The sequence below is a fragment of the Corvus moneduloides genome, chromosome Z (assembly GCF_009650955.1).
Source record: "Corvus moneduloides isolate bCorMon1 chromosome Z, bCorMon1.pri, whole genome shotgun sequence".
In the NCBI taxonomy this organism is placed as follows: Eukaryota; Metazoa; Chordata; class Aves; order Passeriformes; family Corvidae; genus Corvus; species Corvus moneduloides.
In genome coordinates this window covers 24732934-24744462 of record NC_045511.1, presented here as the reverse complement: position 1 = coordinate 24744462, position 11529 = coordinate 24732934, and the positions used below count along the sequence as shown (strand labels likewise).

The following is an 11529-nucleotide window of genomic DNA, read 5'->3' as shown; positions in this document are numbered from 1 at the left end:
CAACTTTTAAAGATCTTCTCAGATTTCCCTTGAGGATCAAGGCTGAAGCTGTATCAGGAGTTCTGTGATGAATATGCCCCTGGAACCCCGAGTTTTCATAACTTCTGTATGATAGCTGTTTCTGGTGGGGAAAACTGTCTGGTTTTTCTTGTATACTTGCTGCAGAGCCCTGGAGGGATGCTGGCACAGGCTGCAAGCCTACCTGGGATGCAGGGGTGCCCACCCAGGCCCGGCCAGCAGGAAGCACCTGGCGTAGGCACTGCAGAGAGCTGCGTGTCACAGAGCAGCAGAAGGGAGGCAGGAAGCCCTGCAGGTCCGAAATACCCCGGGACTGCCCCGGGAGGAGGGAGGGATGCTCCTCGTTGCTCACTTCGAGGTAACTAGAAATGAAAACTGCATGAGTGCCCCATCTGCACGGGGATGGGCTCTCTTCCCCGAGGTTGTCAGCTTTTCAACCAGACAGATAAGTAGAAAAGACATCTGCCAGAGAGGGGAATTCAACCGTCTTGAAAATTCGTGGCTGCAATTTGGACCCTCGTCATGCCCACGTACTGTGTCACTGCGAGAGGAATTCAGTTACCATGGGTTACCCTATCAGTACGGGGACCAAGTGCCTCCCCTCCCAACAGCTCTATAAAAAGAGTCGCTCCAAGACACCCCAGCGGCTCCTGCATACCGGCACAGACCCGGAGAAACTTCGCCACAAAGAGAGGGACGGCCGCCAGCGGAGGTGTCAGCATGCCGTCTGCTTTCCAGTTTCAATGCCACCTCGTTCTCATCTTCCTGGCTGCCTCCAAGGGAGAAACCAGATACCTAGAGGTGAGCAATAGGGCTGATGATTAAACACCTCGCTGTGCTTTTAGCTGCTATCTTCTAACTTGTCTCTCAGCTTTCAAGCATTGTGCCTTATTCTCTCTCCCTTTCCTATTGCCACTTTTCCTGCATTGAACCTACACCTGGGTGATATTAATGCAACAGTCCCATGTATTCTGTACTACCCCTCCATTTATTTATCCTCAGCAATTTTACTGAGGATTTAAGAGACTCTCAGTGCGCTTAGCTGCTGGGATCACCTCTTATGTACCAGGTTTATTTCCCCTCTACTGCAGGTTGGCATCTTTCTGCCTGAGCTCTTCCACAGCTGCACTGTTTCTGGAGAAGGGATGTAATGTGCTGTGCCTGTTCTTGAGACATACAGGGAGAGGGCTGCATTTCACTTTGCCCCAGACTCTTTTTGCCCTCCGTCTTTCACCAGGTGAGAGATGCTGGTGAAGATGACCCCTTCCTACTACTCAGTGAAGATCTGAAACGAGAGCTGTCTGCAGGACAGATCTACCGGCGGTCACTCCGTGAGTTTCTTTGGTGCTCTGGTAGGGACTACTGGCTGGTGGGAGAATCCTGGGAGTACCTCAGGGGGGGAAAAGGGGCTAATTGGGAATGACAGAGCTGCAGGAGCTTTTTGCAAGACTAGGGAGAAGAAGGACAAAACATTACAACCACAGAAACCTGTGGTTTGAGGCAGAGGGTTAGGGTTCATAGCTGATGGTCCAAATAACTGGAGCAGGATGGGGATTCTACACCTATGTACCTGGGCAGAGTCACATTGCCAAGGGGTGGGGCAGGTGTAGCAGCTGTGATTAGAGAGAAATCTGAAAGAATAGAGTGTTTGTGCACTTGTGCACATACACACACAGAGTTTTCTGCTCAGAGATGCTTTGACACACCACCCCCCTCATCCCCCCGTAACATGCTTGTGCTCACACCTGCAAGTTACTGTTTATCCTCTGATGCTCAGCAGGCTCCTAATTGCTTCAGCTGGTTCTCCCTGTCCTCACAGCCAGCCGGATCCCGGTGCTGGGGGGGTCTCTCCTATCCCCCCCCTTTCCCTGCGCAGTGGGAGCTGTCACTGAGTCTCCCTCCAGAGAAGGCAGAGGCAGCAGCCCTTTGTCCCTGCTTCTCCAGGGTGCATTGACATGCTGAGTATAGAGGGGCAGTTCACCTTCACCGCAGACCAACCACAGCTGCACTGCGCAACCTTCTTCATCGGGGAGCCTGAGGAGCTGATCACAATAGACTACGACTTTGTGAACATCGACTGCCGAGGGGGTGACTTCCTGAAGGTAAGAAGCTGCACGTCTCTGCTCTCCTCTGACTTGTGAGGTGTTTGCTGTGCTTGCAAGGAGCAGGCGAGTGCACGTGGACATGTCTGTATGGGTGTGTTTGTGTGTGCAAAACAGGCTTTCACAGAGCAACCATCTCTGGGATGGCTCTTTTTCCTCCCTGAGGCACTCTGAGTGTGTGTCCCCCCCCATCACAACTCCTCTAAAGCAAAGTCAGATGCAGGATGAGGATCCCTCTCCAAACTACAGCACTGGAAGCGCCTCTATGGAGTGTCCATACTTTTAGGAATGGCTGAAAATTTGGTTAGTAGGATTTTCTCATTGCACTGTGAATCATTGCACTGTGAGCCCTGCAGATAATGATACAGCTCTCTGGGTGGTTGTTACTGCTCTGGGACCTCTGCTCACAGGTCACTCAGCATCAGATTAATAGTGAATGGATCATTGCAGGCTTTCTTTAAAATTTCCCTGCTAGAACTTTTCACGACACTGGCTCTGAACAGAGAGAGGCTCATGACTCAGAGCCATTGATATCCCAGTGTTAAAAAACTTTACCAGCATGTTTCTCTCGCAGGCAGGAACATTCACCAAGATCTGAACTGGGTCAAGGAGAGAAGGGGAGGCTCGGTGGTCCCTGGCTCTCCTTTCCCTGCATCTTGCCCTTTGGGCTGCCCTGGCCAGGCACAGCACAGACCACATCCCACCTAGTGGCCAGCTGAGGTCCAGGAACGGGGAGAATGAGGAAATCTGACTTTTAGGCCTTTCCTTGTCTCCTGCTCCCTTTACCCTGGAGAATTCTGTCCTTCCATTCCATACCTTGGCTGAGACCTCTCCCCATGTAGCTACAGGGAGGCTGATTTCAGTCTCTTGTGGGTCCAAGGCTTTTGTACCTGGACTTACGGTCACTCGTAGAGGCTAGAAAAATGCCAAGAGATCTTTTTGTTTTATTGAGCTTTCCTTTCTTTGGTAGCGGTGTCCCAAACTTCTGTGTTATATTGCTGTATATATACAGGCAGCTTTCCCCTCCCGTAATTTGAGCACCTGCATCTCATTACTTCAGGAATTTACAGTTCTGGCAAATCCAGAGACTGATCCTAATGGTTTTTTGCATCAGGAAGTCCCACATACTCACATCAGAATTATGGGCTGAAGCGATGGCTGAATCTGGTCCTTGAATTTTGGGAGTATTGACTGAAGTGTTTAAGGAATTACCATGTGAGAGCAGCTAGGAGGGAATTGAAACAGCAAGGCAGGCAACTGCATATCTATGCTAGAATTAATAGGTATTTCTACTTCTGATACATTTCTCTGAAGATGGTGAGGGAAAATTGTTACTTTTTTGTTATGAAGGAAAGATTTGATGCTTAAGGTGCAGAATTTGTTTTGCTTTCTAGTGGTTAGGATGAGGTGGAAGAGCCAGCACAAATGAGAGCAATACCTCTGCCAATAGTTCCTCCCCAAAGTTTTTTGTATTCCAATATCTCTGGAAGGCCACCAGGACAATTTCAATGACAAGCTGTAAAACATGGATGGTGGAAAATTACAGGCCAGATCAATTGTCATAATGCCCAGAGTTTGAAAAGGTTACTTATATTTCTTGTGGCTCCCAAATTAAATTGGTCAAAAACTTCTCATAGTAACAATGAAATTGCGAAAAAAAAATAATACAATGGTGCTGAAGCAAAAAGAGATACTTCACTCAAAAAAAAGATAACCAAAATTGTCACTTGAAGGAGGTAAAAACATTAAAAGTTATATGTATCCCTTTCCTAAACATCAGTTGAAGCATGAATAATTAGTTAAATGTTAGGAAATCAATAAATACAAAGAATTTTTGTTTTCAGTTTGTCTCTTTGAAGAGGTTATATGATGTCAAAATAAAAGAGTGTCTGTTATACTTCATGTTTCTGTTCTCTGCTAATAGAGCAATAAGCAAAACCCTTGTTTTAAATTATTGAACCTCTGTAGGTGTTTGATGGATGGATACTCAAGGGGGAGAAATTTCCCAGTTCCTTGGACCATCCCCTCACCACGTCTCAAAGATATGTAGACTTCTGTGAAAGTGGGAATATTCAGAGGAGCATCAGATCATCACAGAACGTGGCAATGATCTTCTTCAGGATTCAGCAACCGGGCAACGGATTTACTGTCACAGTCAAGAAAAACAGCAATCTCTTCCGTAAGTCTGCATTTCATACCACCAAAGGGACTTGAATTTGGGGTAGGAAGCAAAAAGAATGTGTTGCTTTTCACTGGATTCTCTCACTGTGGTTATCTGCACTGACATGGCTGCAGTAAGGCCAGCAGAGCCATGCACACCTGCATACCTGCAGGCTTGACTCAGACTTGCTGTCTGTCCAAAGGAAAAAAAAGGAGCTTAAGAGATCACACAGGCTTCAATACACAAGACCATATGGCTCCTTCTTTCAAATAAGATCCCTCCCAATCCAATATTGTCATGTTCCAACACATTTAGCTAGAACAAACAGTATTAATTTAGCAGCTTCAATCTCAGCATTTTCTAGATCTGGGTGAACAACGAGGAAAAAATATTTGAAATAATTCAACAGTAAAATCAGCGTATTGAATAGTTATGTGGCAGTTATGAGAGATATATGATCACAAGAATATATTTGCAAGTTCTTTCCCTAAGCCTCTGAGCTGGCAAGGCACAAATTACCACAGAATCATAGAACGGCTTGGGTTGAAAGAGATCATAAATATCATCTTGTTTCGACCCCTCCACCATGGCCAGGAATGCCACACTCTAGACCAGGTTGTGCATGGCCCCATGCAGCCTAGTGTTGAACTCTTCCAGCAGTGGGGCTCCCAACTTGACTGTACAACCTGTTCCAGCACCTCACTTGAATTGTTTTATCCAGAGAGGACAGGACATTTAACAATTGTTGTTCGGGCCAGTCTGATTTATCTGCCTAACCATGCAAAGTAATAAAAAAAAAAGAAAGGTGGCAGCATGCCTGCCCCATCCTTACTCCAAGTTATTCAGACTTGAGCCTGCAAGTCGGGTCCCCACTCTGGTGTGGCTTCATGCTCATGGATGTGATTATTGTATTCAACTGCTGGAGGTGGCTGGTGTCTTTCACCGTCCTGCTGAAGCAGCTGCAGGACCCCAGGTCTGTGTCAATGATCCCTCGGGCTGCTCACATAGATGGTAAGTTAGTCCTTTACCTGAACTCCTAAGTTTGAACTTAAAATCATGCTCTCATTTCAATGAGATCTTTTGTAGGATAAGGAACTCCAGTTAAGAGGAGCAGAATAGGATTTAGGAGGTTGCTGGCAGTATAAGGCAAGAAACTGTCAAAACTAAACAAAATCCCTCCCTCCACCTGTGTTGAGTGTCCTTCAAACTGACAACTCTATGAGCCCTTGACAGCACGAGTCCCTGACATATAGATTTGGGGTGTGAGCTCTCCTATTGACTGCTTCACCCTCAAGTTCTGCCAGACCTCATGCTATGTAGTAAACAATGGGGAGGGAATTTTTAAGGAACAAATGCTATGCAAGAACTTCAGAAAATGCCACACACATATTTTTTGACATTTGGTTGTAAGTCACAGTAATTAAATTATCTCTGCTTTTTTGGTACCGTACTTACGTAGTTTTGCTACGTGCAGTGATGACTGGACAAGTAACTCTAGTACCTTTTCCTGTGTCCCAGCTTGCAATGTCATCTCTCAGACTCCCTCAGGAAGGTTTACCATGGTCATTCCTCACCAGCACAGAAACTGCAGCTTCTCCATAATCTACCCAGTGGTGATAAAAATATCTGATCTTATCCTGGGACAATTAAATGGCCTCTTTTTAAAGGTGAGTTCTTTATTTGCTAAGAAAATATTAGCCTGTGCAATTTTCGTGGGCATGGAAGAGAGAAGGGGTGAAGCAGGGACAGCCTGTGACACTAGGTGCTAAGGCACGTGTGCTCCAGACCACTTGTATGCATGCTGAGGCCTCTTGTTTTTCCTCAGAGAGGAGAGCCGTTGTCTCTGTAATGTTGCAATGGCAATCAAATTATGCAAAGTACCATTAATGCGTGTAATGATTGCTTGCCATAACAAAGGATAAGGATTTCATTATAAAGAAAGGAGCATTTTCCCTGAAAGCTGTCTGTCTCTATTTAAATTAATGAAAGCAGCAAATGCTCTGAAGAGAGAAAGGAGACATTAGATAGCAAGGTATTATCACGGAGAAAATACAAACGTGCTCACAATTGATTGCCTGCTCCACATGCTGAGCATCGTCTGCTCCATCTGCTCTGATCTGGGGTGTTTGGTGCTTGGTGACAAACAGACAGAAGATGACAGGAGCTGTTGGCGATACCTGTGCCTGGCAGGTCTAAGAAGGTGTCAATGCCAAAATATCCAGAAGAATAGAGCAAGGAAATTTGTTTTCTCCTGCCAGTGAGTCTCACAGTCTGAGTTCTTCAAGGAGATTGCCAGTGTCTGAGCAAGCCAGGCTTTGAGAGATGGGCAAGTGAATTAGTTGACTTATTCAATGGTGGGCAGAAAAGGGACAACAGCAAAGGAAGATAAAGAAACCAGGCACTTAAATAACAGCATAGGGGTGACAGCCCAAAGGTGCTCAAGGTGTCCATGCAAGATAACTTTGGCAAATAGCATTAATTTCAGGAAAATTGTGGGTCTAATATATAGTAAGCCATTGTTTTCAGACAAAACTATTCTTTTTGTTACTTTCTACTTTAAATGAACTTTCCCACAATGGTGCATTTTAGTATTTTTATTAGGAATAAGTATGGTATAGTGGAACTGAAGTTCCTGCCTGCCAGCTGAATGTAGGCATACATGAAGCCCATGCCTGCATTAATTTGATATAAAGTCTAAGCATCCAGAACCAGATTGCTTATATGCAATAAAAGCAGTTGAATCAACACCTTATCTACATGTCAGTAATTTTCAGAGTCTACTTAGGTCTTTATTTGGAATCCCTTAAGAAAATTAACTTACTAATGCCACATCAAGGTAGTACTGCTGAGGATGAGAAACTGTTTTCACACAGCTTTGAGCACAGGGGATTTCTAAAACCCCTATTGTTGGCTGCAATCATGTATGGAGAACTGCTACATTTTGTAGGTAAATGGTAAATAACTTTTAGCCTCTGCCTTTTTAAGAAACCGTCTGCAGGCTGTGCTGGAGTGGGAGATTTTGTAGAGCTTCTTGGAGGAGCTGGCTTAGACCCATCCAAGATGTTTCCTCTAGCTGACCTCTGCCACTCCTTTCATGGGTCTGGTAAGAACTCCTTCTTCCAATTACCTCCACATAATAAAATAATTAACCATAATAAGACATGCAGAGACCCTCACACACACCTGGACTTCCTGCTAGACCGGTGAACTTCACATCTGGCAGAAAATGAGAGCTAAAGCTATTCAAGCCTGTGGTTTGGCTGTGTGTTACAGCACAGCCATGACTACCTTCATTTGCCCGTTCAGCAATCATTATGACAAGCCTAAATTATACATATTTTAAAAATTCTTGTCCTATGACAAAAATAAGTATTAGAATGTCAGCACATTAAAAAGTCTGGAAATTCACAACAAACAAAGGCAGATTGTTACATTTTCGGTTAAGGAGCTTTTGTCTCATTTACTCAGTGTTTCCAAGGCCTTTTCTGCTGCAGCTGTAATACATACCCCAAAAGCCTCAGAGCTCCCATTCTCTACTTTGAACCCTGCTGGGGCTCTGAAATTGTTTCACTATCATGCTGGTGCAGTGACTTTCTTCCCCATGAAAATAAGAATTTCCAGTTTCCCTAATATTCAACAGCAGACTGCAAAGTGTGGCAGTGATATGACAAACTAACTCCTGTGGCACACCTGTCATATCTCAGGAGTATCAACAGGGCACTGGAGATTTCCACAGAGTTGGAGAGCGGGAACGTTCCAGGCCCTTGTGGTCTCCCTTGCCTTTCATCACACCATACCTTAGCAGTCCAGGCACTGTTCGAAGATTTAACTGGCAAGTGCTACTGTTGAATAAGAATGCTGAGCAGTGGAATGAGATTAAAATGTGTTTTCCTGGTGGTGTGAAGGAAATGAAAATCCATCTCAGCAGCTCCTGCTCTCCCAGTGACTTACCATTTTCTTCCCAAGTGAGGAAGGTGCTCCAAATTCCCCAAACAAAAAGGCTTTGCCAAGCCTCCACTCAAATGGCTTATCTAAAGCAGCAGTTAGTGGTACACTTGATTTCCCTCAGAGTGAGTCCATGTGCTGGGCACTTCCATTTGAGTTTGTCTTGATGGGGCTCTCACATGCCTTTGTTCCTGTGAAGAATGTCCTTACACACAAACCCACTCACCCCTCTAAAAGGAAACATTTCAATGTTGTTAGTTTTGACTATCTCCAGGAAAGAGTGCCGTTGCCCTTACCCATCACTCATGGTATCTAACAGTAGCACATAGATGTGGAGTGGCATTTGCATGAGGGAAGGACACTTGATTAAATACTCAAGCGTTATAAAGCAAAAGTAACAAACACAGAGGTTGATCAGCATTATCACCACCAGCAGGTCATTACTACATGCAAATTTGCTTTATTTCCAAAATTGCATGTATCGGTGCTTTATAATTCCCATCATTATATATCTCTTTTCCCTTACTCTCCTTCATATAAATGTATCTTTATATCTCCTTTATATCTCTTTTCCCTAATTAGCCCAAATGAAGATTGGCTGTGACAACACAGTGCTGCGAATGGTCTCCAGCGGCAAACATATCAACCGTGTGACAATTGAGTATCACCAACTTGATCTGCAGGAAACAGAAACAAGAAAGGAGAACAGCATTGAGGAATTCTGCTTTCCTAGCATCTGAGAAACCAGGACACACATCTTCACATAGCTAGTAAGGTTCTATAATAACATATTTTTTCCTTTAACTAGCTGGTGGTGTTGAGCCTTTCTATAAGCATATTTTTTTTTCATATAAATCAGTCATTCCCATGAGCAAGCAGGAAAAAGCAACAAATGTATTCATCTTTGTTATTATCATTACATTCTTTCTGCAATGTTTTAGTTCATTTATCATATCCAAAATCAGTAGCAAGAATAGAAGGGTATGTTTCCTGTATAAATATTATTAGGAAAATAGACAAAAACACTAGTCTGGGGATATATGAAACCCACAATAAATATAAACTTCATGCAGCAGCTTTATCCTTTTATATCAAGTATAAACAAACAAACAAAAAAAGATGGTGAAATACGCTTCCAGTTTTGTAAGAGGAAGCAACATTAGTGTGCGTAAAAACTACTGGTTTATTTATGACTATAAATGTACTATTTATTTCTAATGACATGTTTTTAATAAAAATTTATAGCATGAGACTTCCTTACACAAATCCAAACATAAATAAACACATTCAAACAGTTGGCAAACAGTTCTTATGTTGTATTTTTTCTGAAGAAATCTTTTAACATACTGATTAAAATTCCTGAGTCTTGTTCAGTTCTCTGGAAATTAAAATTCTGAATACATGTTGCTGAAAAACCATGAACTATTATGAACAAAAATTTGGCTTATCTAGGTTGCTTATACCTGCACACAGAATAAGTTTCAGCAGTACACTTACTGGTACCTTCCCTCCTTCAGATTTTTTGGTCAGGTGTCCTGCTGACCCGTGAAGGCCAAGATACAAAAATATAGATTCATTTTTTCCAGGCCTTTGCTATCCCAGAAAAGGAGTGTCAGCCTTGAAGAGCTCTGGGAAGCACAAGCTCAGCAGAGGACCAGAGCTGTGTTTTAGCTCTGAGAGCAAGAGCTGATTGGTATGTTTTCTGGGAGTGATACCTGGCAGTAACAAGAGCAAACTGTTCTTCCTCCAGGGCTCAATTAATGGTGAAACCTAATTAATCCAGCTGCATTCCTGAAATCTTTCACTCTAAATTATGGCTCTTAATCTCACAGTCATTCACACAAAATCAAGTGTCTTGATTATTCAGCAGCTCTGCAGTTAATCTCCCTGACTGAAGTGGGTGAAAACCACAGGGTGCCTCAGACTCTCCCCGTTTTTCGTTTTGGAAGCCCTGATTTTGTAACTGACTCATGAACAGATGGATGTGTTTAGCAGACTGGTCAGACCCAGGTGAGCGTATCCATCCTGTAGGGCTGTGTTTATGGAAAAAGTGGGGATTGTGGGAATGTTTCACTTTGTTCCAAAGAAAACAGACAAAAGTGCTGCTGGCTACTCCACAACATGAAGCAGCCCTGACTCAGGTCTCTGAGTGGGGGGTCCTTGGCCACTACATCCCTGCTCCAGCCTTATGCAAACCACTGTGGGCTTTCTGAGCCCTGCTGAAGTGCTAGCAGTGTTGGTGTCACCACCCAGTATCAGAAACATCAAGTCCTAGAATCTGAAAATCATAGAATGGCCTGAGTTGGAAGGGACCTTAAACCTCATCTAGTTCCAGCCCCCCTGCTGTGGGCAGGAACACATTTCACTGGACCAGGTTGCCCAGAGCTCTGTCCAGCCTGGCCTTGAATACTTCCAGGGATTGGATATCCACAACTTCCTTGGGCAACCTGTTCCAGTGTTCCTCACAGTAAGGAATTCCTTCCTAATATCTAACCTAAACCTACCCTCTTTCAGTTTGAATCCATGCCCCTTGTCCTGTCATTGCATGCTCTTGTAAAAAGTCTCTCTCCATCTTTCTTGTAGGCCCCTTCAGGTACTGGAAGGCCACAATTAGGTCATCCTTAAGCCTTCTGTTTTCCAGGCTGAAAAAATCCAATTCTGTCAGCCTGTCTTCATAGGAGAGATGCTCCATCCCTCTGATCCTCTTGTTGACCTCCTCTGGACTCGCTCCAACATCTCCATGTCCTTGCTGTGCTGGGACCCCAGAGCTGGATGCAGCACTGCAGGTGGGGTCCCAGCAGAGCAGAGCAGAGGGGCAGAATCCCCTCCCTGGCCCTGCTGGCCGCGCTGCTTTGGATGCAGCCCAGGACACGTTTGGCTCTCTGGGCTGGGAGTGCCCATGGCTGGGTCATGTCCAGCCTCTCAGCCACCAGCACCCCCAAGTCCTTCTGGGCAGGGCTGCTCTGATCTGTCCATCCCCCAGCCTGTGCTGATACCAGGGTTGCTCTGACCCAGGCGCAGGACCTTGCACTTGGTCTTGTTGAACCTCGTAATATTCCCATGGGCTCCCTCCTAGAGCTTGTTAAGGTCCCTCTGGATTTAATCCCATCCTTCTGCTGTGTCATCTGCAAATTTGCTGAGGGTGCACTTGATCCCTTTATCTGTGACATTAATGAAGATATTTAGTCACACTGGTCCCAGTACAGGCCCCTGAGGGACACCACTTATCACTGATGTACACTGGAACTCTGAGCCACTGACCACTACACTCTGCATGTGACTGTCAAGCCAATCCTCATCCAC

General features: G+C 44.7%; 1 protein-coding gene across 1 annotated transcript; it reads left to right on the top strand.

Annotated features, from left to right (window-relative positions):
• Positions 1 to 633: 633 nt before the first annotated feature.
• Positions 634 to 9531, top strand: CRHBP (corticotropin releasing hormone binding protein). Its single transcript, XM_032097374.1, has 7 exons — positions 634 to 819; positions 1256 to 1349; positions 1963 to 2120; positions 4089 to 4299; positions 5800 to 5948; positions 7267 to 7384; positions 8809 to 9531. Exons 1-7 carry the CDS (start codon positions 739 to 741, stop codon positions 8964 to 8966), a joined length of 969 nt encoding a protein of 322 aa, XP_031953265.1. The 5' UTR covers positions 634 to 738; the 3' UTR covers positions 8967 to 9531.
• The last annotated feature ends 1998 nt before the right edge of the window (positions 9532 to 11529 follow it).